The sequence below is a fragment of the Siniperca chuatsi genome, linkage group LG24, assembly GCF_020085105.1.
Source record: "Siniperca chuatsi isolate FFG_IHB_CAS linkage group LG24, ASM2008510v1, whole genome shotgun sequence".
NCBI classification, from domain to species: Eukaryota; Metazoa; Chordata; class Actinopteri; order Centrarchiformes; family Sinipercidae; genus Siniperca; species Siniperca chuatsi.
This window is the reverse complement of record NC_058065.1, coordinates 15,587,782-15,615,163: the sequence shown is the minus strand read 5'-3', so window position 1 is coordinate 15,615,163 and position 27,382 is coordinate 15,587,782. Positions and strand designations below refer to the sequence as shown.

General features: G+C 38.7%; 1 protein-coding gene across 20 annotated transcripts in view; it reads right to left on the bottom strand.

Annotated features, from left to right (window-relative positions):
- Positions 1–27,382, bottom strand: part of dmd (dystrophin) — a 419,464-nt gene that overhangs the window by 89,282 nt on the left and 302,800 nt on the right. For all 20 annotated transcript variants that reach the window (XM_044188364.1, XM_044188362.1, XM_044188369.1 and 17 more), the window contains 13 exons: positions 22,697–22,872; positions 19,552–19,699; positions 18,979–19,104; positions 16,662–16,811; positions 16,342–16,440; positions 15,717–15,816; positions 14,401–14,570; positions 13,914–14,031; positions 10,936–11,147; positions 10,485–10,639; positions 8,974–9,160; positions 3,165–3,337; positions 2,888–3,044 (listed from right to left, as the gene is read on the bottom strand). In XM_044188364.1, coding sequence (XP_044044299.1) covers positions 2,888–3,044; positions 3,165–3,337; positions 8,974–9,160; positions 10,485–10,639; positions 10,936–11,147; positions 13,914–14,031; positions 14,401–14,570; positions 15,717–15,816; positions 16,342–16,440; positions 16,662–16,811; positions 18,979–19,104; positions 19,552–19,699; positions 22,697–22,872 — 1,971 coding nt within the window. The remainder of the gene's footprint in view (positions 1–2,887; positions 3,045–3,164; positions 3,338–8,973; positions 9,161–10,484; positions 10,640–10,935; positions 11,148–13,913; positions 14,032–14,400; positions 14,571–15,716; positions 15,817–16,341; positions 16,441–16,661; positions 16,812–18,978; positions 19,105–19,551; positions 19,700–22,696; positions 22,873–27,382) is intronic.

The window sequence follows — 27,382 nt, the reverse complement described above, 5'->3', positions numbered from 1 at the left end:
ATTTTTTTCCCCTCACACACCTGTCAGTCTCCCTGGTGCAAGATTGATGTTTCCTTAAGATTTCTCTGCTACGACAGCATATTGCTGCCACCATGACAAAAAAAAAATAAATTGTTGCATCCTTTGTTGTTAAATTTGTTCTGGTTTTAATGTGAACGCTTTCTTGTTTTAATGGCATCGTTTTCGAGTTCTAACAAAATGTTTTTCATGTTATAATGACATATTTTCTTGTTATTTCTAGATACAAATGATTCTGTTTTAACATGCAACTTTTCTTGTTATAACAGCATATCACTTTATCTTTTTATATCACAAAACTTTCCCAATATTACACAAAATCAACATGTGTCATTAAAACAAAACCCTTTTCTCGTTATAACATTATGACTTGGTTATGTTGTTATTACAATAAAAAAATCCAGTCAAAGAGACATTGTAGCCTATTGTATTGGCTGGAAAAAGCAACAGTGACTGGTTTATATGGTTTATGTTTTATTTCATGCATGGAGACGCAGAATTGGACGCTCATTTAAGTGCACCGTCATTCCTAATGTCATTATGCCTTGTGCTTATTACCAAATCACAGAAAGTAATGATGCATAGGCGCACAAAACAATACGAAAGCAGCACATAGCCATGATACATAATAACATCCTGCCACGTGGATTAATCTTGTTATATGATTGCTGTGGGCTACAGTGTACCTTTAGGCACTGATGTTTTTCTTGTTATGGAAGTTTCTTGTTTTAACAATATACTAACTTATCATGTTTTGACTAGAAAAGTTTCTTTTAAAAACAGAATAACTTGGTATCTAGTAATAAGAAGAAAAATGTCATAATAACATGACAAATATCTTCTTATAACATGAAAAGGATCTCTTTAGAACAAGAAAATGCTCTTGTTATAACAAGAAACTGAGAATTTTTTTGTCATGGTGGCAGCAATAAATTGCCTTATGTATGTGATACTCATTGCAGACTGCGGGCGAGACTGTACAAAGCCACCTGTGAGTGTGTGTGAGACCGCAAGCCTATCGTCAGTGTGAGATTACTATAGTTCAACCACAAAAAGCTTAATGTTGTTGCCATGACAACCAGTGGTCACCATTGGTAACTGACATGTGAATGTTACTGTTAAAGTGTTCAATCAAATGCTTTGCATAATTATAATAAAAGACATGATGTCTTTGATAGGTTGATGATAGGTTGTTGTTGTTGTTGGAAAGTTTGTAAGTATTCTGTGCATGGGTATGGGTAGAATAATGCACACTGCCACTGTTAGATTCAAGTGTCCATGTATCTGAGTGGCCCCTCATACTAAAACATGTCTTCATTCATTGTGAAATGCTTTGACTAAAAGCCTTTTCCTAATGTATATCTGCAAGGACTCACCATTTTGCAGAATCATTGTAGTTTTATACATGAAATGACCAAATCAGCAGAGCCAATCATCTTGCTTCTTTTGCATAAAATGGTGCATAAAATGGGTTTTTCATTTAACCTGTATGACTATACTTTCCATTTATTCTGAGTTTTTGATTTGCATAATGTTAGTCGGAGAGACATGAAGTCTGCCTCAAATATAAATGGCAGTCTTTGCAATGAAACCACAAAACTTTTTATTATGAAAGTATCAAACAGATTTGTTTTATTGGTTGCTTACTGCACTGGTGTTGAGCTGAAGGTTTATAAAAGTGTTTTCTTTTATTGTGACTCTGAGCTACACTTTCAGGAAGGATAAATACCAAAGTATTCCACTTAATTTCTGTGATAAACTGAATAACAGTAATAGTAATAGGCTAAGCATATTATTAGGGGCTATATGAAAAATAATGGGGTGAGGAGGGGGGCTAAACTTATGTTTCACTTAAAAAAAAAATGTTAGTCCCTCCTCAGTGTTGTGAATATTTTCTTTTGACCCTCCCCTTGACTTACAAAGAACTTCAAAACCCTCCTCCCAGTATCTCAAAATAATAGAACAGCGTTGAGGTGGTATGATTTATTTCTCCATTTTTAACTAAGTGCATGGGTTAGGTACAAGAATATAAGGAGGTGTACCCAAATTTAAACTTAAATATGCTAACAGAATATACATTTTCACATAGACAACAAATTCTTTAGAAATTAAATTAGCAATTCCCAAAATATGGCAAAAAGAACAAAATGGGAGCATCTTATGTTCCAACATTCCAGTCACTCTATTCATGAACCAAGAGCTACTAAGTACCACTGCTAAACAGTTATTAGAGCAGAATAGGCACAGGAGCGACTTGTGCCAAACAGCACCAGAAAATAGCAAAACACAAAAGTCCATGTGATCTTACGCTGTTCTAACACTAAGATCTTCTTGGTAATAGTTTGGTTAACTGTGGAAGGACAGACAATAAAGTGTGTCTGTTTAGATCTCCCCTGGTCTGAAGAATAATTCCATTAATAAACAGTAACTAGAAGCCACTGTTGGCTTTTAAAAAGTGACGCATTTTGGTGCAGACAATGTTTGGACGAGACGCCATAGAGCCATGCCCAGTGGAATCAAAGCATAACTTTCTGCCAGAGAGCTAATTAGTGTATTTCCCAAAATGTTGCACATTAACATTAAATCTCACAAGGGAAGGCTGAAATTAAATATAAGACCCTCCCTTGCTCTCCCAAAAAAGAGTGATTATCCTGCCTTCAACTAAAACAAAAACACTTAACCCTCCCCCTTTGCTGACCCCATCCTATAAATAGTTTTTGCGCAGTCCCTTACAGAAAGTGAATATACTGTAGATGCCTTGTATTTTATATGGATTTCTATGGAACAGCCCAACTTCACAAACAACAAAAATGCTACAGAGACAAGCAGTGTTTGTCTGTGTCCCACATAGTGTGTGTGTTTGTCCTACCCGGTGTGTGTCCAGCTGTGTCTGCACGGCGGGGACGTCACCCCCTACAGGCGGCTCCTGCTCCAGCTGTTGACTTTTAAGCCTCAGCCAGTTCAGCAGCTCCTGCAGCGACATGTGGAGCCTCTTCCATGGGGCCATCTCTGAGTCCAGGTGGGCCCTTGAAACACAAACACAGATATTTTTGTTTCTTTTGCTTTATGTAAACTCCAGGGTTTCCCAGAAAAAAAAGATCAGATTGAGCATGCTTTCTTTTGCAGGAACCCCAGCCTCCCATCACCTCATGCTAAGGGTCTTGTTGCGCAGGTCGTTCCAGCGCTGGCTCATGTTGTCTAGACGTCTCTGAAGTAGAGCGGCATCCTCCGAGTCCCCCAGCGAGGTCACAATCCTCTGCCCGTTCTCATCCAGGGAGTGATACAGCTCTGTGTGGCTGTCAATCTCTGCCTGGAGGTCCTGGTAACACACACACACAAACAGTAAGAGTCAGTGGGGGAAAAAAAGCAAGAGCAGTAAATTCTGTTGGAGCACACACTTCATTTTCTTGGTAATAGCGGCCATCTTTCAGGAATTCACTTTTTTCACTGCTCGAGTGCTCAGTAATGGGATCAGGATCTGAGAGAGTGATTTACTCTCTAAAAGCAGCAACCACCAGGATTGAGCCATAATGCAGGACGTAATGCATTGTGGATGAAATCTTTTGTAGCACTTAAATGTCAAGATGTGTTATTCAGCGTGGAATCAGTTGGAAACTTTGTCAGCGATGGTCCCACCTGTAAACATTTTTCCTACAAACAATCCATCACTGAATCTCTTAATGTTCCCAATAAGACGGTACAAGGACACCAGTACTTAATAAACAAATCTTTATAAAGTGAAAAAGGAATCAAGCTAGATTTCTGTGAACTTTTCTTGTTCGGGAATAGCGCAAAAGAATACCAAAAGTAGCAAGTAGACAGGGAGAAATGTGACATCAATCATTGCTGTGTATGTAAGCAAATTAAATGCCAATGTCCTTAATATGGCAGACCTTTAATTTTACCTGAGCACTACTACTTCTCCAGTAAGTTACTTACTATAAGTAAAATAACAAGTCTTACTTGACTGAATCAATTGCCAGGTCTTATTTAAATATACACCTAACCTTTACCACACTGTTCACAAGTAATTAAGTAATTGGCATAGGGCTTAAAGTTATAATCCTTAAGATTTTAATAAAATCAACCCCCCATTTTTGACACTATCTATGGCCGTAGTTTTCATTATTACAACATATTATTAAACAGAATGATCGACTGATAAAATTTTCCTAAAATGTAAAATGATGAACTGTTCTTAAAGGGAAACTCCACTGATTTTACACATCAAAGTGTGTTTACAGGCTTTGGGGAGTACTACAGCATATGTGAAAAAAGTTGTATAAATCTGTTTGTGTCTCCAGAGGGAGCTGTGTGAAGTCTGATAAATGTCCTCAAGTGATGTCAGTTGGGGCTGAAGGCTACAAGTTTGAAAATGAAAGAAATCTGGGGGTGCTGCCACTTGCTTTTAAATTGTCATTTTGAAATAAATTCTGATAAGGCACCCTTTATAAAGGTTTTATAAAGTGTAATGTTAATAAATCCTTTAATAAATAATAATAATAATAATAATGAGAACAACAGTCCTTTTGGGGGTTCTTCCTGAGGACTTAAAGATGCTGGAGAAGGAATTCCCACAACCTGGTAACCCAACGTGTATTCTTATATAACTGATCTATACAGCATAAATAAATTATTCATTAAACATTAGTAAAGCTATAACCTACAGGTTATAAACACTTTATAACATTGTACCATAAATTCTTCAATTTCTAATTTTACTTGAGTAAGTGATTTGCCTACACATTATGACATTCCTCTCATCAACATGTTGTTCAAGCAACAGGGAAAACACTTTTCACATGTTCTCGATAATACTAATAGAAAGAAAGGTGTTATGTTTTTCTCAGTGGGGGTAAAAGTAACTAAGTACATTTGCTTTATTACTGGACTGAAGCACAGTTTTAAGGTACTTAGACTTTACTTGAGTATTTCAATTTTATGCCACTTGTACTTTTTACTTCACCACACTCCAAAATGTGATCAGCTTATAAAATAAAATGCATTGTTATAGATTAAACCAGTGGTTCCCAACTTTTTTGGCTTGTAACCCCTTACAGAAAAAGCAGTGTCTAGTTGGGGCCCCTTGTCACATTTCAGATGTCTACTAGTTGTTAGCAATACCACTAAAGAGACATTTTCCCTCTAAACATGGTTTCATTTAAATAACTGTTTTCTGTATTTGGTTGTGTTGTGTGCATTTGCAGCGCATTTCTGTAATTGGTTGTGTTGTGTGTATTTGCAGCACATGTGTTATCAAATTGATGAAGATGTTTTCTTAATTTGCTTGTTTTTTGGCCATTTGCATGTGTTAAGTTGCAGTGCGTTTGCTCTTTTCGGCCACTGTAATTTTTCCACTTTTAAAACTTTGTAGGTTTCTTTTCTCTAAAAAACATTTCTCTCAGAGTTTATCCTTAAATAGCATTAACACAAGTACCAAAGCACTAAATGTTATTCTTCAATCAACCATGTTAGAATGGCAGGTGTCACTTTACTTGAACTCTTTATTTCTGCATTGACATTCCAGGCCTGCTGAGCGCTAACACTGAAACAGGTTGTAGTCCCACGTTTGGTTTGAGAAACTTTCCATCTTAACTAATCCTGTCATCTGAGATTTGTAACTTTACTATCATCCATGACACAACCTGTTGTATGATATGAGAATGCCTTTATATTGCATCTGTAAGGTTTACTAAAGCTATGAATATTGTCAAAATGTCCTTAAAGACATCCTGTAAAAGAATGTTACACTCGCTGGAAGTTTTAAGATAAATTAGATTAGATTAGATTAGATATAAAATTTTAATAATACCTGAGGGGGAAAATGGGTCATTGCACCAAAGAACAGGACACTGACAAGAATAGAACAAATAGAAAGCACTAAAGACAGTGAAGGTGGAGTGCAGTATTGGACTGGCTAATGTATTAAATATACTTCTAGGAAGTTTCCTACAGTTTTTCCTTTGGTCTAAATGTTCTCTGATCCATTTGAACGTTGAGTCAATCCCAGCCCTGTACCTTCATATGAACTTAAACTTTGATGTCTTCATTTTAAATTGATGGTTTCACATTATATTCTCACCTTATTTGTATCACATTTTTGTGAAAATACTTCAGAACTTGTCCTTCAGTTGACCTCAAATGCCTCACAAGGAGCAGAATCAGCTTACTTTTAGACTTTTTGTTTATAGGAAAAGCACTTTTGTGCACAATGTGACATGTTGTTATTGAAGATGCCTAAGTCTAAAAACAACAAAATATTTCTTTTTTGTGTACAAAAATAGTATCTTTATACCTAAATATGCTACAAATTCAAAACACACACACACTAAACAGATGTCTACACCATCTCGTGTTTGTATTTTAAACTCTGGTACTGTTATAATTTGCAATATACTCAATAACGTCACTAACACTCAAATTAGATCAAAATCATTTTTTTGTCAAGGCGTGCCTAATTTAGGATACAAATTATATAAATCAAATAAAAAATAATAGTGCTTGATTTTCATTCCCAACCTGAACATGGTAGACCTTCCTGCGCAGCATCCTCAAAACTTTACTCTGGAATCCCAAAACTAGACGTCAAGAAGAAGAAGCATCATCTTCTGCTTCCTCTGTTCCCTCAAAATTAGCTCCCAATGTGACTGCATAAGAATGCCCTCTGTTTAAATGTGTGTGTGACAAAGAGGGAGATTTGGAGATGAAGAGGAAGGGAGGGAGAGTCATAGAGAGATGGAGAGAGAGTTAGTTACCCATAAAAAGGGAGACAGAGTTGGAGAGTGAGTCAGAGCCAGTTCGAAAGACAGAGGGGGTGAGAAAGAGAGAAGAGAGAGAAGAGGAGGAGAGAGGCAGAGAGAACTTAAAAGGGTGCATAAAACGATGAGTGCGCTCATTTTCCAATTAAACGTTATCTGCGTGCTGTGCTGTAGCCCATGAGTGTGTATGCGCTCTCTGGATTCTACGCCGCGTTGCCGTCCGCCATTATAATTGGACACAGAAGACTATCACAGCTCTGCATACAGTGCTGCTGTTGTACTGACTGAGCTGTGTGTGTGTGTGTGTGAAAAGGAAAGTGTGCACAGGCATGAATTTGCATCAGTGTGTATCTGAAAATTAATTTCCAAAATGGAGCTGTGTGCCTGTATGTTTCCTTTACAGTATGTATGTTGTGTGTGTGTGTGCGCACGCCGTTTCACCAGAAAGTGTGTGTGGGTGCAGGGTGAGGGCCAAGGGTCAAAATATGTTCTCTCACAGAACAGAGCCTTCCCTTCAACACCCACAATGCAGTGGGGGGATTTTGCATTTGTCTGCCAGGCACCGACTGGCCAATGAAGTCTCTCTATGCTGCCATGTCAGCATTCCTGTCATACCAGCCGGGACAGAGTCTAGGAAGAGTGTCTTAAACTCTCGGTCAAAAGCTGGAAACTGGATTTCTGATAGATCACATATGACAAAACATTGCAATCACTAACATTTTCATTTTCTCGATTTCCGTTGATCACTGTTGCACTCCTTACCGATCACTTGTCAATCAAACAGTGTGGGCAGGACTAAGACATCTTTTTCTGTTGGTGAAGTTTGAGTTTCTGTAGGTGATGTCGTTTTCTTTGTCTGTTCAGCCTGAATCCTGATCTACCAAATTCTTCTGTTCCAAATAAATGATTATTCCTTCAGCCACAAACGTAACATGGATCCCTTGCTTTGCTCCATTAAAGATCTACATAACATCAGGTGTAAAAACTGTCATGGATGGATGGCAATAACTATAAAAGACTTGTAAAACCAGTAGCTGTGAAACTAACATTGCTTCAATAATTGTAATCCACACACAAACAGTGGGAAAATAGGCTTCCTAAACAGGTCAACAGAAAAATGCAGAGGACCTGTTTGATTTATTCTGCACAAATGCCAGCACTAATAACGTTTTTCCACTAGTACAGTTTAGCATGCTTGAATAACGCAGTGCCGTAAACATCTGCGCTTCCACAGCAGTGCCGTGGACCTGTTTGGTAGCAGTCGTGTCTTCTGCTAAACTGAAGGCTCAACATGTGGAAATGCGGGAGACTAGAGACAAATCTAAGTGTTCAGCTCTTAATACTAACTGAATCTCTGCGGTTTGGAGTTTGCATGCCTGTTTGTACTTTCAGATATCAAGGGCATTTTTTTGCTTACTGGTCGCTTTCAGCCGTAGTGGAGCTGTGTTAAGTTACTGCCCATACAAACGGAACCTTTCCTGCTGTTGCTGCTTCACATTAAAAGCTTTCCATGAACTCTGGGGGACCCTGTACTCTCTCTTATCTTCATATGGGCTCACGCTTAATTAAGCATGGAGTCTAATCGGCAACCTCAACAAATACTGTTATACACTCTCAAATGATCTCACCTTTTTAAAATTGGTTTCCACAAGATACGGACATATTTGGCGCAATCTGCACAATGGTTCACTTTTTAATATTCCAGGGGAAAATAGTACAAGAAGGAACAGCCACAGTGAGCTGAAAAGTTGCACACCTTCAACACGTCATTAAGGAATATGAACGAAATATGAATGTAAAGCTCACCAGACTTCCAAATGACTCAGTTTGGACTCACAATTAATCTATTAATTTCATCAATATCCAGCAGAAGCTCAATAATTCCAAATAAGAAATACATTACCACTGTGTTACAATTCAGCTGTTGTATGCAATGAATTCAGTATACATTCAGTATGTGTTGATTATGTATGCTTCAACTAAAGGAACACAAGCTCTTTGGCCTTGTTTTTTTTCAGTTTTATACTGAGAGAATTTTAAAGATTTAGATCTGCAATGAAAATCAATGTTGTAATAACAATACCAGGTCATTCAGTTACATCTTATTACTTGTGACCTGAAAATCCATCAGTGGAGCTGTGCACAGTCTGGGGAACAGGAATATATAACAGCCCGTGTGTGTGTGTTTGTGTCTTACCTTCCACTGTGCCAGCAGGTTCCTGGCTGCCGGCTGTTCATGAAGTCTCTCCTTGTTGGTGGCGTCTATTAAAACGTTGCAGGTCGTCTCAGCCTCCGTCAGCCAGTTGAGGAACTTCTCCAAGTCAAGGTAGAACTGCTGCAGCAGCTTCAGAGCTGCTTCCAGAGCCACCTCTCTGTCTGAAACACTGGAGAGACACAGATACATGGCAAGCTAGATGTCACCAAAGAAAACAGGCTGATATATTTTATATATAAATATACTAGAATAAGGCTAAATACAATAAGGCTAATAAGCATGCTAAGAATAGAGACAATTAATAAATGATTAATTTACCACAATATTTAAAATAGTCTGCCAGAGATATTACATTCATCAAATTAAATTCCTTTTGCAGGCTATTCCAACTGGCTGGATCAGAAAACATGAAGGATGTCTTTCCCTCCAGTAGCTGTTTTTTAGTCTGGACCAAAGTGGTGGACTGACTGATGGACCAACCGACTTTGCCATCTCTAGAGCCATGCCACTAGCATGGCAAGAAAAAACAACAACTAAGATTCTTTGTTCCATCTTCTTAAATGTGATGATTTTCTGCTTTCCTTTGTTTAATGTTATAGTAAACTGAATATCTTTGGGTTTTGGACTGTTTTCGCTGACATTTTGCTGACCAAAACATTAATCCAGAACATTATTGGTTGATTAATCTATAATGAAAATAATTATTAGTTACATTCCTAGTGTCCTCATACTTTGAGATTTGTCCCGAGAGGACCATGAATGTCTGTACCAAATTACACTGGAATCCATCCAATAGTCAGAGACATTTCACACAAAACCACAAATGTCAACTTAACGGTGGCGCTAGAGGAAATGTCAGGGGATCATAAAAGTCAGTAGGATTCATCCTCTGGGGACCAATAATGAATGGACCTCTGAGACCAGATGCACACATCATTCTAAACCAAGATATTTATAACAAGTAACAACTTCCATTGTCTTCCCCTGAATTGTAACAATATCCAGTCAGACACTGGATATAGGTTTCCTCCTAGCATTAGAAAATAATAATAATAAAATCAACTTAGTTTTGTTTGCATTCAACACAATCTTGGGTTGAGTGAGCAGACACAGCAAAGTATTACAGGCTGACTGTTATGAAGTGCATCTGGGAGAGAAGATCCACAGCTATACAAAGCTATATCATCTGTGTAACAATAAGTAGAAGTTCTACATGTTCCTAAATGTAAAGAGAAAATAAAAGTGGGCCAAGCACAGATCTTTGGGGCACTCCATTATAGATTAACTTAAAACCACTTTGCCCATTGACTTTCACACACTAAGTACAACATCCCTATATTAAGCGACCTCTGCTTAAGCAGGGCATGATCAACAGTATCACAGGTGTCCTTTCTTTTTTCTTTGGAAATCATATTAGTTGCTTTTTGATTTAGTTTTGTGTTCAAACGAGATGTAGAATGGTGTTTATATACAGTATATGTGTGTGTCCTTACCGTTTGTTGATGTGTGTCCAGGTAGCCACCATGTTGTCGTTGACCTGGGTGACCTTGTGCGTGTCGTCGTTGGCGTACAGTGTCAGCAGTTTGTTGGCCAGTGCATTGGTTTCATCTACCTGACCCTGCCACTGCTGTAGCTCCTTCACAAAGAGCTGAGGAGGGAGGGAGAGTAAAGAAAGAAAGAAGAGAGAAAAGAAGGAAATTGACAAACTGAAATTATTGTAAAATGTGGTGGTTCACTCTCACCATCTAAATGTCTTTTGAATCATCCCCAGCATGAGTAATATCATATTTTTGAGCCATCTGTTTATAAATCTCACATGCAAGGTGGAAAAACGATGTATGCATCTAAGTTATGAGAAAGCAAATTTAGACACAAAACAGACATCTGAGAGTGCCAACATTTTTGAGCCATTCATGTAGTGAGTGAGTTGATGTCCAGCCCAACCTTCAGTTCAGCGTTTAGTTTCTTCAATGCTTCCACTGTGTATGTGATCTCCTGCCAAGACTCCAACCTCTCACTGGCCCGCTTGATGAGATGATCCACTCCCTTCTTGGCATCCAGCCAATCGGTGGAGTCCTGCAGCATGTTGTGGAGCTGCTTCGTCCTATCGGAGAGCTTGGTCTGAGAGTCTTCCCAGTGAGTCTGAAGCCTGTCAACTAAAATGACAGAAAAAAGAATGTCAAACATTGTTTTTTAATAATTATAATGATAATGCGCAAGATACTGTTTTGTTTTGTTGTTGTTTGATTTTATGCAGCAGTTGCTTCTTTAAGTTAAGACTTTATGTAGTTGCCGTTGGCGCTAAGCTTTGTTGCAGAAACCTTACGCAGGCCCTTGCGTTGCTGCTGTAAGATAGAGTTTTCAGGTCTGCTGTGTGTGTGTTCCAAACAGATACGCTGTGAGGGAGACAGCAATGCTGGAGGGCGAGGCCAGGACGAAAAAAGAGAAAGAACAATGACCGCTGACCTCCTTTATTGACCTGGTGACATCCCGGGTCACAGCTCAGACCAATGGTAGCTGCAAGCTAGGGCCATATGAGGAGTTTACAGCTCTGGGGATTCTGGGAGCCTGAGTTCAATGGCTCTCCTTGGTTTACAGAACAAAAGACCATGAGGTCTCCTATTAGAACTCAGTCCCACAAATGAATGAATTTAAATGGTGGGGTGCCAGTGGTCCAACACTTCATCAATCACAGTCCAGATAACCCCATCTCTACAGCCTTAATGAGCTAAAGATAGCAGTATGTTGGCACCTCAAGTATAGTATGTTATAAAAAAACATACAGCATGGAAGCTATCCTGTGATTATTATATGATTTAACATGGTTATATCTTTTTGCATTATATTTTATGAAAAATATACTGTACTCTATATAATATGAAAAGGGTGGAGTGACTGAATAAAAAGTATTTTGGCCTTTGTGGAATAGTCACAAGGAAATAAAAACTGTAAAGGCTACATGCAAAAACTAAACCTTGCTTATTTTTAATAAATGTATTGTAATGCATTATAATATATAATATTATAATACTAATGATGAATTGATTGGGCTCTTGGTACTCTGCTCTCTGCAATTTTTGACACTGTGCTGTTCCCCTAACAGCACTGAGTGTATAGTCGCTCCAGACTTGCTGCATAGTTCCACACTCCAATCATAGAGCTGGGATCAACATGGAATGAGAAGGAAAGAGTGCACTGAATAGGCTACTATGTAGATAAATTAATAAATAAATTATCACTGTTTTCAATGTAACAGAGTAAAAGTATTGATTTTTCTTCCATAACGTACCCAAGTAAGAGTGAAAAGTATGCTGCATTAAAAGTACTTCAATAAGTACAATTTAATCACAGTTACTTAATGTTACGGAACCTGGCATGTCTGTGACACTTAAGTACATGTAACGTTGAACATGTAACTTATTACTAGTAACTATAATATTAAGGAAAGCTGGAGGTGTCTGCACAGAGGAATAAGATACTGTATATCAGTCTTTGAGACACACACATTACTTGTTATTAGGATACAGTCAGTCATTGTTGGCTTGGGTCTGCACATGGGATTTGTTAACAAGAAGAAAAATATAGATTATCTACAGACTTGTCCTTTAAAGTGCTCCTGTTTATAGGGACAAAATGTTGGAGAAAAGAATGAAAATTTACACAAACTGCAACTGAGGAAACTATGTCTGAAATGTAATGTCTGGGAAAAGCAGGTGTAAAATCTGCAGCACTGTTCTTTCTAACAGACACAGATGGAGAGAGACTAGCCAGGCTGAAACAGTGAGGGAGATAGACAGAGAGGACACTATCTTAATTGTTGAGATTAAAAATTAAAAAGATGCATTAGCTCTCCATTCAGCACCACAAAACAAAAGAAAAGCTGCCTGTTGTCTTTTACTCGATTTTACCTTTTTGTTTCCCTGTTTTCTCCTGCTTGAATATGTATTTTTCCTAACATTTAATGGCTCATAGCAGCTTGAGTCCAGTATGTTATGATTGAGGCAGCCAGTAATATTTACAAGTAGACCTGTTATATTACTGTTGTTTTTTTTTTTATCAATTTACAGAAATAATCTACAAAAAAAGTTTAAACGTCTTACCAAAAATCTCTTTCATAACTCATAAGGCTATCTAACTAGGCTATCTAACTAATATTTCCTCACATATAGCCTTCCTCTTGTAGGAATTATACAGTCTTGTAGTTCAAAAAGTGTCTGCTTTAACCTATATTCCAAGTTCAGCATCTTCTGCTTTCTAGACATGCTCAACACGTGTGAAAACAGCCCAGCATTAGGTGTTATTTAGCTGCTAATTCACATAAATATACTCCTCCCTCTCCACCTCAAGGTGATGTGTGGTGAGCATTATGACGCAAAATGGCTGCCATGCATCACCCAGGTGGGTGCTACACATTGGTAGTGGTTGAGTTTCCCCCCTTCACTGAGCTTTGAGTATCAAAGATAAAGCACCATATAAATATAATCCATTATTATCATTATTATTATTATTATTGTACTATGTGCTGCAAGTGGGTGAAATCCTGTCATGCAAGTCTACAACCACAGCAGATCTTTTTCTATGTTTAATTCTATGTTGCATGCTGGGTATGCATATTTTGCTGCATCAAGACTTCCTTTTAGTAGGTCAAGAGTTGCCATCCTGCATATATTAGGGTGTGGCATATGTAAATAATATGCAGATATGGGCCTGGTGTGCCACATACTTGTTTTGACTGGCGAATTAGATTTAAGTCTGTCATCAAATCAGCTCTTAATCAGCTAGTTAACTTGTTTCATCAATTATATGTGGATAGAGAAGTAGATAGAGAGTATTTGGAAAATGATGGCTTTGTGTCTTAAGAGAAAACAATTTTTCACATGAGATGATAGCAGTAAAGCTATGTGTGTGATTGTGTGACATACTGCGTTCAGTAATAGCGTTGCGGGTCTCCTGGTTGCTGGTTTTGTTCTTCAGGTTCTGGGCTGCTGTGACCTGTCTCTCCAGGAGGGGGCGCCGCTGGTCCAGCTCCTGCAGACACTCCTGCAAATCCATATATACACATACAAGACACATCAATATTTGTAATTTATTGGTTTATTAACACATTAGCTAGTGCACTTTAGCAGTAAAAATTAATCACAAATACATACAGTACCGCGTATGTTACTTTCTTCCTTTTATACACAGCTTTTAAACTTTAATTGGAATATTAAAAAATGTTCGCTGCCATGTAAATTGATCTGACTGCTTATCCTAATTATGTACACAGATATGATAAATCTGTTGGCCAGCTTTCAGTACACCAACATTTTCCCAGCCCTACTTTCATGAAGCCCATTGAACTACAGCAGATCCCTCAGTGTTTGTTGTGCTGTAAATCTAGTTAACAGTGACCTCTGAGGTCCTCACCTTGAGCCTTCTGATGTTGTTGTTGATATCATCCAGGTCAGCCACCACCACACGCTTGTTGTGCACCATGTTATCCAACATGGTCAGCCAATCGGCGAGCTCAGCCCAGGACTTGTTGAACTGAGCCAGCGCCGCAGATTCAGGCTGGGAAATTCCTGTCAGACTTTCACCTGACACACACACACACACAAGATGTTTATACCATTTATGTATGTCCAGTTATAGACTTGGACAGGTACACTCTTCTTCTCTTTCTATCTCTGTCATTTTCTCAGTATCAAGGCTTCAAGGCTTATTTGTATGTTGGGAGGATAAATATATAGAGAGAGTTCACACCTGAACAAACACTTACATAAACCTGCAAGTGAACCTGCAAATAGACTAATGGGAGACCCCTGTCTAACTTTATCTTCCATGACAATTTGCTCGGTGAAGCAAACCAGAATTACTGAGAGTTTATGATGAGTTTTTTGCGTATTAAACTTGATGAATCGCAAAAGTAATAGGTGGAAAATGTTTAATGTTGCAAGATGGAGCCTGGTCAGAGCCCTGGATTTTAATAAGATGGTGGATAGTTTTGCACAGAAACTGGTGACGAAGAAGCACCAGTTTTAAGGTCACACTATGTGTTTACGGCTGTTTAATGAATATTGCAACGTTTCTCATCCTCTATGATCAATGCTTTGGTGATCAGTTTGATATGGGTTTAGAGTTTCAGTGTTGGATGTGGTAACAGCTAATAGATGTGGCATACTTTGCTTTGAATGGAAAATGAATCACGTTGTTACGCTTATAATATTTCAGAGAAAAATTGTTGATTTTCATGACCCCTGCAGCTGATCAATTACACTTATTAAATCCTACATTGACAGAGTTTGTTATGAGAGAAGTTTTGCCTGTATACACTGCAACCATTTATTTTTATGAGTTTCTGGTTGATGGTTTGGGACACACAGGTAATTTCTTACTACTTACAAGAGCTAACTTTGTGTAGGCTCAGTTAGCATTGTCACTGTTGTTTGTAAAAGGGAAATCTGTCTTTAGCTCAGTCCTATGGTGTGTGTGATATATATATATATATATATATATATATATATATTAATTATTAAAAAACTATACATAACGATACACAATTTGTGGTCTAGAATTAGTACATAATGTGTTAAAAATGATGGATTTTGTAAATGTAATCTTAAATCATCTAAAGTTGCATCATAAAGGTGAGGGCTTGCCCTCAAAGCTCTCTAACACAAAGCTGTCACACCCGACGGCTTACATGAGGACTGACACACCCACTGAAGAAAATTAAGTCTTACTAGCTTTTTTGGCCACTAGCAGAGCAGCCATCTTCTCCTTATGCTGCCGCACCAGGTCCAGGATCACAGTCCAGTCTTCTTTCAGCTTGGCATACTTCACCTGCCACCACACATACACACAAACACACCAAGTCAGAGTCAATGCTGACAGCAATGAGTTCACAGATAATCAAGTTGTACAAATGCAATCAAAGGCTTTTATTTTGATATGGCAAGTTTAGGTAGGGAAAGCCAAGTCAAACATGGTTCAGTGTCTCTGATCTTCAAAAGATGCAATGTTCTCTGACATACATTAATGAAGTACATAATATGGATTTGATGAAATGTTTGAAGTAGAACTAGTAGTCAGATGAAAGAAAAAAATGTTATATCTATCTTATTCCCCAGAGGAATACATCAGGCGAGCACATTTAACACTGAAAATGTCTTTTTTCTCATCGCTTTTCATCATCAAAAAAACAATGTTTCAGCAAATAAGAAAATCATTTATTTCATTTGATCCAGTATGTGTGTAAAAACAAGAGATACGATGCTTCCACAACATACAGTTGACGGCATATGAAAAAGCATATATGCCACAAGAATGCTGTTGGTTCCTTTCAATAGGCATATCATTTTTCCTCACCTTGTCTGGTTGGCTGGGAGGACTGTCCTTGTACAGTTGATCGGCTCGCTCCAAAACTAACTCCACTTCTGGCTGCTTGACTTGCACTTCCTCAATGAGCTGGAGAAACAAACAGAGACACAACACGAATGTAGAATATACTGTAAAATGGGTTTTATTCAAAAGGTACAGCATTTTATTTTTGGAAGCATTTTTGAAATTCTGTATTCTGTAAAATCGTGCAGCACATGTGATATCAGTAATATTAATTTCAGCCAGTTCATACTTGAATGTTATGGTAATGAAAATAGCAGTAAAAACTACTGGTGTGTATGTCCTACCCTGGGTTGTGGCTCCTCAGGGCTGTGCTCTAGCTTGGCTCTGGTGCTGGACGCCCAGGCTGACAGGTCGTCCAGCTGACCCTGAAGCTTCTCCAGCTCCTTCAGAAGACCCTCGATCTCCAGCTGACGCTCAGGCAGAGACCTGGACACCTAGACGAAGACAGACTGTGATTTATTCAGGTAAATAACACTCTTAACAATTTATAATGACTAAGGAGAATTTTGGTTGGGTTGACATATGAATCATAATGGCTGTGATCTTTCAGGTATCAGTTGGGCTATCCAACCACTGTAACTTGTCATGAGGAGTATAGAGTATAGAACAGTTGTATAATGTCTTCTGTGGCTCTTGACGATTTTTGTGAAGTCTGCAGTATGCAAGGAGGGTTTAATCCAGTGTTTCTGGAACATGACCCATACAAGGGAGTCAAAGTCAGGATATCTCTGCTGCTTCAATTCACATTTACCAAAGACTACACCGAGCCCCAACAATAAACAAAAAAAAACATTGTTGTGGTGTGCTCATGTAATTTGAAACTATTCAATGTATTTCATTGATTCCATAACAGAAAAAAAGTTTAAAGACAAGACAATAACAATGGGAGCCCCACTGTTTAATTTTCTGATCAAATTGTTGTTTGTGTATATAAATACAATAGATACACCAGGTTATTAGGTATAGATTGTACTTAGTGGTGATGTTGCACTGATAAATCCAGCGGTGGAATGTAACTACTGTAAGTCCAGTTACTCAAGTACTGTACTTAAAGCCAATATTGAGGTACTTGTGCTTTACTTGACTATTTCCATTTCAATTCACTTTATACTTCTACTCCACCACACTTGAGAGAAATATTGTACTTTTTACTCTACGACATTTATCTGACAACGATAGTTTAAATTTCCTTTGAAGATTCAGGTTTTACAAACCAAATATAAGATGAGCTTATAAAATATGAAGCACTCTTATAGATTAATAACCCCAACAGTATATTATGTTGTTAATCACCTCCACCGGCCACAACACGAAAATGCTGCTTACACAGTAATGCAAAAGTGATAATATTCCAATCACTTAAAATATAACACTGGGAGGCATAAAGAGTACATTTACTTTGATACTTCATGTACATTTTGCTGATTACAGCGTACTACTTTTTTGTTATGTTCATTTACTTAAGTAAGATTTTGAATGCAGGACTTTTACTTGGAACAGTGTATTTTTACATTTAGGTATTGCTACTTTTACTTAAACCCATATTAAAATGTTTTAGGCCACTTGGCGGCAGCGGAAACACAACACTGACTTATCATAACCTTTTAACTTAAAGACTCTTAAAACTTAGTTTCAAATCTTAAATATTCCTTTTCAATTTTAAATACATATGATTAAATAAGCAACAATCAAAATTGAAGTTTGGAAATACATATCCTTAGTTGTTATTCATTAACTGAGTTGTAACTGATGACTTGTCTGTATTTCCAGCTCCTGGAGCAAAATACTTTTCAGCCATTAATATCTATGTACGCATTTACAGGTTTGTCTACACATTTTAAGAATTATGTACATATTTACAGATTTGACTACACATTTACAAATCTCAATACACTTGCAAATCTGAATACAGATTTGGAGATTTTTTTATTTTTTTATTTATTTTTTTTTTTACACATTTACCAATCTGATTACGCACTCACGGACTCTGAATACACATTTGCAGTTACCTGTACACATTCACAAATCTCAGCACACATTTAGAGATTTTTTTACACATTTACAAATCTGATTATCCACACGGATTAAGATACAGTTACTCTTCACTCACATTTGTAAATAGTTCCGATACAATAATGGTCCCATACACCTTTACATTACACAATCATTTGACAGTGTAATCAGTGTAATTTTTTTTTTGTTGCTCTAAGTAGTAGATAAATACGATAAATATGTGCATCTTGCAGTGCATTAAAGGAGAATTGTAATTTCTCGATAGCTAATTGGACAGAACATACATACATCTATATGTCAGGGTAGAGTGCTCAGTTTTGAGCCTTTTGGCTCCTTTCTGCACAGAAAGGAGACTTTCTTGAGCTAGAAGAAACCACACTACTTCTTTGTGTATAAACAGGGGTCCTCAGTACCTGGAGCCCCATCACCAGCCACGACTGCTCATTACCTTTATCAGTACGAAACATCATGATGTATTTGGTATGATTTCATAGCCGGTGCAGCTTTGTTCTGATGACTGAAATGAATGTCTGTTTACATAATGCTGGTGTGCTGTTGGCTGTAGTAATCACAGTGGTAGCTGCTGACCTGAGCCCAGCGAGTATTGATGATCCTGATGTCTTTCTGTCTGTCTGCAGGAAGTGTTATCTGTTTGTGTCTGGAGTTCAGATCCTCCACAGCCGCCTTCTTGGCAGGGAGCTCCTCCACACTTGCCTAACACACACACACATACATAACACACACACACACACACACACACACACCCAAGTCATACAGGCTGAATTTAATGAGAAATCATTGCAGCAGCTCAATGTAGGACACAAGCTCTTTCAATCAAATTATGTAAGTTCACACAAACAAACACACACACACTAACAATAAAGCATTTTCAAGGTTGAATTTCAGAATGAAACATTATAGCATCTCATTGGAAACCATAATACCCTCTCAATCAAATTAAACAAACCAACACAAACACATTAGCACATGCAAATGTTATTTTCAAAGCTCAGTGTAATAATAAAGAAGTGTATCTAATTTACACACTAGCAGCTAAGTTAAATTACACCGATCAACACACATCCACACAGGTACACAAACACACGCACACACACAGAGCTCAGTGGCTCCTTGCACTGCTGTATTGTGTCTTGATGGTACCTGGACTTTGCCCAGAGTGTCTCTAATGTGCTGTGGCTCTGTAGGCTGCAGAGGGATGGCCAGGACGCCCTCTGCTTTATCCAACCAGCCCAGCATCGAGCCCATGTCCTCCTGCAGATCTGCAGATGCTGTACGTGCCTCTGCAGACCTGCAGGAGTGGAGGGCGGCAGCAAGAGAAAAAGAGGAAAGGAGGGTGAGACATGTTCTAGAGACAGGAATGCCCTTATGGAACAAAGTCCTGATAGCTCAGTTGGATAAGGCACACAACAGGGGCGGAGTGGGTCTCACTTTCAGCCCGGAATGCAAAAAAAAAAAAAAATAAATAAATAAATAAATAAATTAATTAATCAATTAATTCTACATGGATTCTACAAGTCACACCTTCTGTAACCTAAAGAAAACCTTTGACAAATATATTTTATCTGTGTCACTGCTTCCTCCTGCCCTCATCTCATCATCACTTGGCTGACTGCTCTGTGGCTGCAAAAAAATACATTAAACTATAAACAGAAAAGAAATTAAAGCTTGTAAACTTGACAGTAGATAATAGAAGCACACGGTTCATAAAACAGCCAGACCTCCATCATTTGCTAATTTTATTTTCTGTGAACTGCCATAACAATAAAAATATACCTCCATGTTCCATAGCTCAGTCCTCTACACCATTTGATCATTTGCTAAAATCCAGATTAAATTTACTGGCTAATTTTGTAATAGCTATGTTCACTTAAAGGCACCATGTGGAGTTTTGGCAACTATTTTCTTTCTACCGATAGTTCCTACATGAAACTGCTCACAACAAGGTCAGCGGATTATCTTGAGTAACCGGATCATGAATTCTGGAAAGAGACATTGCTGTTGAGTTTGTCAAATGTATTTTTTTTTACAAGCCGAGTGCCATATAGTTCCATTATATTAAAAAAGGCAGACATTTCTACGGCCGATATCTCCAAAACTAAGAAACTCACACCAAAACAATCTACCTGAATAAATACCGTAGCACTATAGGTAAGAGGAGAAATATGTATTTTTGATTTTGGGATGAACTCTCCCTTTAAAGGGAGCTGCTGCCATCCAGGAGGGAGTGATGTCTGCTGCCATCCAGCAGGGAGTGCTGTCTGCTGCGATTCAACAGGGAGAGATAATCTGGAACTAGGAGCCACTGCAGCGCTGGAACTGGAGATAGCCGTGGAGCTGGCGGGTCGCTGGATGGCGGAGCAGGTGAGCAGAGGAGTGGCGAAGCTGGCGAGCCGCTGAATGGCGGTACAGGTGAGCGGCTGGGCAGCGGTGCAGGCGAGCAGCTGGGCAGCTGGGCAGCGGTGCAGGCGAGTAGCTAGTTAGCAGGCTGAAGTCTGGCAGATCGGGGTGTAGGCTGATGATTGACAGACCAGAATGCAATCTGGTGGCTGCATGGACCACCTCGAGCCAGACGGGTGCCCAGGTATGGATTTTGCCCTGTGGAGTGCTTGTCTGGTGCCAATGGATAGAGCCACAGGACGCCGTTGCTATCCACCACATAATTAAAGAAGGGCGCCGGTCTGGCCCTTGGCATGGCATAACGGGAGGTGACGGAGTGACTGAGGAAGTGCTGGTATTAGTCCTTTGGTATTGGTCCGACCTTCTGTTACGGACAGACAGGCAGGAGACACCAATATGGAGACAGATGGTTCTTTATTAGGTTACAGAAGGTGAGGACAGGTGTGCAGGTATGGAGATGGGGAAGTCCACTGGAGGGAAGACTCGCTGGCGTGGAGATCACTGGAGAGGTCAATCGCTGGAGAAGGGACGTAGGGAATATGCAGTGTCGCATGGGGACACTGGGGGCATACCAAACGAGGTCGGACAACTGGCTGAGGTGAGTGCTGGGCTTTTTATGCTGGCTGTGATTAGGAGCTGATGGGGAGCAGGAGTGTGATAGGGAGCAGGTGTGCTTCATTAGCAGATGGTGGAGCCTGGCGTATCTGTGACAAGTGTCAGCTGGGGCTGAAGACTACAAGTTTGAAAAAGAATTAAATCTGGAGGTGTGGAGTTAGAAAGAAGTGAGTTTACCAGACCTCTGTAGTCTGCTCCTCATCTCTGCTTGAGGTAGAGGGTCCAGGCTACATTAGCTGCTACTAGTATTACACACCTGAATCTCTGACCGAACTGTCGTTGGAGTTGCATCATGAGTAATGTAGGCGCCAGGTTTTGACAAGAAAGAAGATTGTGTGGAATAAAAAAGACAACATTTCTGGTTTTGTTGCATCGATTTTGATCCTTTTTTGATCTGTCCATCGTGAGCACCAACAATGTTATAAGAGTACAATGCTAAATCAGTGGAGTAATCTTTTAAGAAAAATCGGCTTTGAAAATGTTTTATGAGGAAGGAAATTAATTCAACACGTTTGTTAGAGATAAAGGATATACACACAATGTATTTTTAGTGAGAAACACTGAATGTAAACAGAACTTTTGTTGTTTCAAGAAAAATCCACAGGGCACCTTTCATTTCATCTAATCGATTTATTTGATGTAGTGTAATATGGCTAAGCGGGACAGCTAATGATGAAAATTTGAGTCTAGCTTATTAAAAATGTAACGTGAATTATGTCCATTAATTTAGCATTTTGACTACTCAACATTTACACTTGTGTTGCCCGCCACCGCAGAATATATCCGTTGTTTTAGTGCACTTGGCAGCATCCTGCTCCAGCATGTTTTTTCACCCTTTCCCTGTCACGTTTTGCTCTTTATCTTGTAGACAGTACTGTCTACACTACACGACTGGCTCATGATAAGTAACTACAACTCCCTCTGTCTCTCATCTATCCTGTTTTTCTCCAATGTGAACTCTCAAATAAAAGCTAAAATACAAAAAAGTGCCTATTACATGACCTACACATGCAACCACAGAAGCAACATTTGTTGTGGTCTTGGGGTGTAATAACAAGCATTGTGAAATATCAAGCACTTCAGTTGATTCTAATTCATGTATGTATGTATGTAACGTGTGATTCAATAAAGGACGCTGTTCAAATTCTAATGCTGAAGCCTGAGAACACTGGAGACATTTTTATCCATGGTCTGCATAGACAAATTAAAAGAAAAATACTTCATAAAAATGTACTTTCAGAGACATTTTAAAGTAAGAGACACACACACACACCTCCTCTTGCGCTCGTTGAGCCGTTGGCAGATGTTAGCCCAGCGAGTGTTGAGTAATTTGATCTGCGTTTGGAGCCGCAAGGCATCGTCTGGTGTGCTCAACTGGCTGATGTCCTCTCCTGCAGAGTTCACTCTGCCCAACACCACTTCCTGGAGAGGTATGGCCTCCGTCAGGTCCTGCACACAGACACACATGGACAGAGACATTTTAGTCCTTGCAAGTTTAAATATCTATTTTAAGGTTAAGACTTGGTTTAAGATTTAAGGTGAGGATTATGGGTTAAGGTAATTTAAGACTTAAGATAAAACTTGGGATTATACATTTCATGTCAGTAAAACATTCATTCAGCATCACAGTTGAATATATTTTATTGCATTTATTACAATATGAAACAACAATCCCTTAAAATACCCTAAATTAATCTTTCATTTACTCCTAAACTCCATCTAAATCAAGGTGTTCGGTATGGTAGCCAAAGATCACTTAATTTGAAAAAGCAAATTAATTAACTAAGTATGCAGAATTTTTACTTTCCTCTTAATTTACCCATTGATGTGAAATATTTGACAGATTCATTAATCAATTTAAGGTGTTATTAAGTTTGGGAATTTGGTTTACATTAGGGGTCTGAAATATTTTCAGGTGCAAATTAATGATGATTAATGCTTTTGGCCCTTAATTCAATTAGGGTGCAAATTCAGTGGTTCATACCAAAGTTAGGGTTTTTAAAGGATTTTGTGCATGGTTTAATGGGATTTTACCAGGTACAAACCCCTTAAATTTACCAAATAGCATTAAAGCCATTCCTGAATTGAAAAATTAAATTTATACCATAAACTTTTATGGTATAAATTAAGGGATGGCTTTCATCTTATTTGGTACATTTTAGGTTTTTTTGTGGCTTGAAGAGACCTTACACCGTGCAGACAATACATTAAAAATACATGAACGTATTACAATTAATCTATCCAATAATTAATGGATAAAATCCCATTTATAAAACATAAATTATTTGAAGGGATTTGCTGGGAGTTAGATGAGAAGATTGATACCACTCTCATATTTGTCTGTTAAGTATGAAGCTAGAACCAGGAGATGGTTAGCTCAACATAAAGACTGGAAACAGGGGGAAATAGCTAGCCTGGCTCTTTCCAAAGAGAGAGTAAAACATTTATTAACCCGTTGCAACTTTTTTTTTGACCTGGCCAGTGGTTAAGCAAAGCTAATTGCGTGCTGGCTCTAGCGTCATATTTAGCGCACAGACATGAGAGTGGTATCGATCGTCTCATCTAATTGAAGGCGAATAAGGGTATTTCTCAAAATGTCAAACTATGCCTTTGCAGTAGGGGAATAATTGTTTTTCATGTGAATGGACCATTTAAGGTTGGGGTAAGACTCCACAAAGTTAATGTAAGGCAATACAATGTTGCCTTACATTGCCACAAGTGTCTCAATACCAATTCATTCAATATGTCTGAGTGTTTGTGTGTGTTTGTACACTGGGGGATCAGGATTGGGTGCGGTTCAGGTGGCAGCTTGTAATTTGCGGTACCAGATGGTCCTCTGTCTTTATATAAACACTCTCTCTCTCTTTCTCTCTCTCTCACACACACACACACACATGCACAGGTTGGCACTTGAGTGGCACTTGGACACTGCATCCCTGTCTGTGCAGGTGAGCACTGAGAGCTGATCACAGCAGCCCAAAGTGGACTGGGCATGTCTGATGATGCAAACACACACATACACACAGATGCACACAGACATAACAACACATGCAAGGTTGAGTGCATCAGTTTAACCATAGAAACTGAAACTAAAAGTCAACTCAGTGAGACATCTGTAAAAACAAACCTTGATATATTTCTCTTCTGTGAAAATGACTCCTCATACATTATTAATCTAAATCATGGGGATGTAAAAGCCCCCATGTTCTACGCTTATAGTAAATTGCTTTTCGTAATCCTTCAATTTCAGTTTTCGGGGCTTGATGTAACATTGAAATGTCAAAATTGCTGACATAATATTGTTACATAAGGCCTAAAAAAGGAAAGTGTTCTGTTTGTATCGAGGCTGACGGCACTGTCAGACACTCACTGCCTTTTCCTCTTGACAACTGCCATCTGTGTGCCAGCGTGTGTTTGTATGTGTATGAGTGTGTGTGCTATTGACTACACACATACATTTTATGTTATGTTGTAATGTTACGTTGTGTTTGGAATGTTATGTGATGTTATGTGATGTCATGGCTTTTTTTTGGCATGTTATCCTGTATAATAATATCATGTAATTTAAAAAAATGGCCATCAATATCTTGACATGACATTTTTCATTATGTCATATCAGAGGTGGGAAGCAATGAGCGACATTTACTCTGCTTGAGTAAATTGTACTTGTTGGAGTCATTTCAATCTGAAAAGTCGACACTTTTACTCCATTGCATGCGGATACACTCATCGTACTATTTAAAGTAACTACTATTTTATGTGTTTATACAGTGCACATTCTGTAAAGAGGCTGTTGGTCTGCCGATCCGACGTCTACTGTGACTCACTCATGGCTAAGACCGACTACTTTTATTTTATATGGACATGACTGATGTTTCAACCACAGATGGTCTTCCTCAGGTAAAGGTGTAGAAGTTAACACACCTGTATGTATTAGACAATTAATGATGAAACATCAAATTATTAACTCCTGATTCAGGTGAATCTAAGGGTATCTTACTAGAGGGACTTTAGCTTGTTTTGCTTGTGTTATTAAAGGCCTGTATTAAAGGTCCAGAGCGTAGGATTTAGAATGGCCCTATCTAGAGCCAGTATTTGGTTTGTCTGTGCAACATGGCGACCTCTGTGGAAGGGAACCCTGCTATGTAGATATGAGCGGCCTCTCACCTGATCCAAGGGTCTCTGATGGGGACTGGGACTTGGGGGCATCTTTGTTGCTCCCAGCATTATTCAGTGTACTGTTTACTTAAATCCCTATGATATAGATAACACTTAAGACCTGATTTGTTAGGTGTACTAAATTGTTTCTGGGATTATCTCAAAGTACAAAGGCACTAGGGCTGCAACTAATAATATTTTCACCATGACTAATCTTTAGATTACTTTTTCGATTAATAATTTGGTCTGAATATGATGAATTGTAATCACTTTGGTGATCCGCTGACTTTTCCTATAGTGCCATAATCAGGTGAAAATTTTAATTTGTCCAATAATTTGGTTTATGACCAAATACCTGCAAAACTAATGACATTCCCATCAGCCTCAGCTGTACTGTGTTTAGTGCTAATTAGCAAATGTTAGCATGCTTACATGCTAAACTAAGATGGTGAACATGTTAAACATTTTACCTGCTAAACACCTGCATGTTAGCATAGCATTATCATTGTGGAGATGTTAGCATGCTGAGGTTAGCATTTAGCCCAAAGCACCACTGTGTACAGCCTCACACAGCTGCTAGCAGGGCCCGTCTGGGATAATAATTCATGCCGGGAATCTAACGTCAGTCCAGGCAAATCTCCACATTCACTACATTCACAACAGACCATGTATACTGTAAGCGTTTTGTTGAAATCTTGTTGACGTGCTGAGGGCAGTCCTGCTAGTACATTTTTTCTTTTTTTAAACAGCAACCGTGTCCCTTGCTCGTGAAGATATTTGTAATTTTACTGCATTTAGTTGCACTTTCCTCCCAGGCTTTTCTAGTTTTAATGTGCTCCCTCTCAGCTCTACCTTTTCTCTTTCTCGTTCTCTCTTTCTCCTGTGCTGTCCATTTTTTCTCCACACTGCTCGGCCACATGCACTCCATGCACTGACTGAACGTTGTGTTGATATGGGGGTAAATCAGTGTCAATATTATTGTAAATACACAGACTATGAGTCACATATATACATATATATATATATATATATATATATATATATATATATATATTACAATTTGTAAAAACAAAACACGATCTACAAATAGATTTGAAATCCACAAACATGTCATGGTACGGCTGTACCATTCCTAGTGTTCCTGTCTGTCTGTCCCCTGTTAGTCTCCTTGTGTGTGTGTGTGTGTGTGTGTGTATGCTGTGTGGGCGCGGCCTCCGAGGTTCTGCCAATCAGCAACTGACACACCTGTGAACCATCTACTGCTGCTCACCTGTTCTCCATTCACAATCACACCTGACAGTATATCTACCCGGATCTTCTCAGCAGTCTTCACCAGATTGTCAGTTTATCTCAGTGGTATAACGCGGCGACTCTTGGCTACCCCGCTAAGTAATTACCCGCATGTTATCAGTACGCCTGATTAACCTGTTTAACTTCCTGTGCCCAGGTTCGCTCGTGTCACCTGCCTCTGCATTTCCCACAGGCTTTCCAGGAGGATTTCACCACAGCTCTCACCTGCCTTGTCTTGGACTGCATTCCTGGCTTTGTGGATTGAATTGACACTCTCTGTGGTAAAAGTGTCAATGATTTGTAGAGAAATGCGAAGCGATCCACAAATACAGATTTGACACTTGAGTGCTGAGCATTACACAGAAATTGTATGCATGTCTTGAAACAGTGGTTTGGAAATACAAGTCAGACCGTGTTTGCAAATTGTGAAGAGTGCATTTGTAGAAATTGTAACTTGTAAAACAACGAAATAGTAGTCTCAAAATTCTGAAAAAACAAATGTGAAACAATC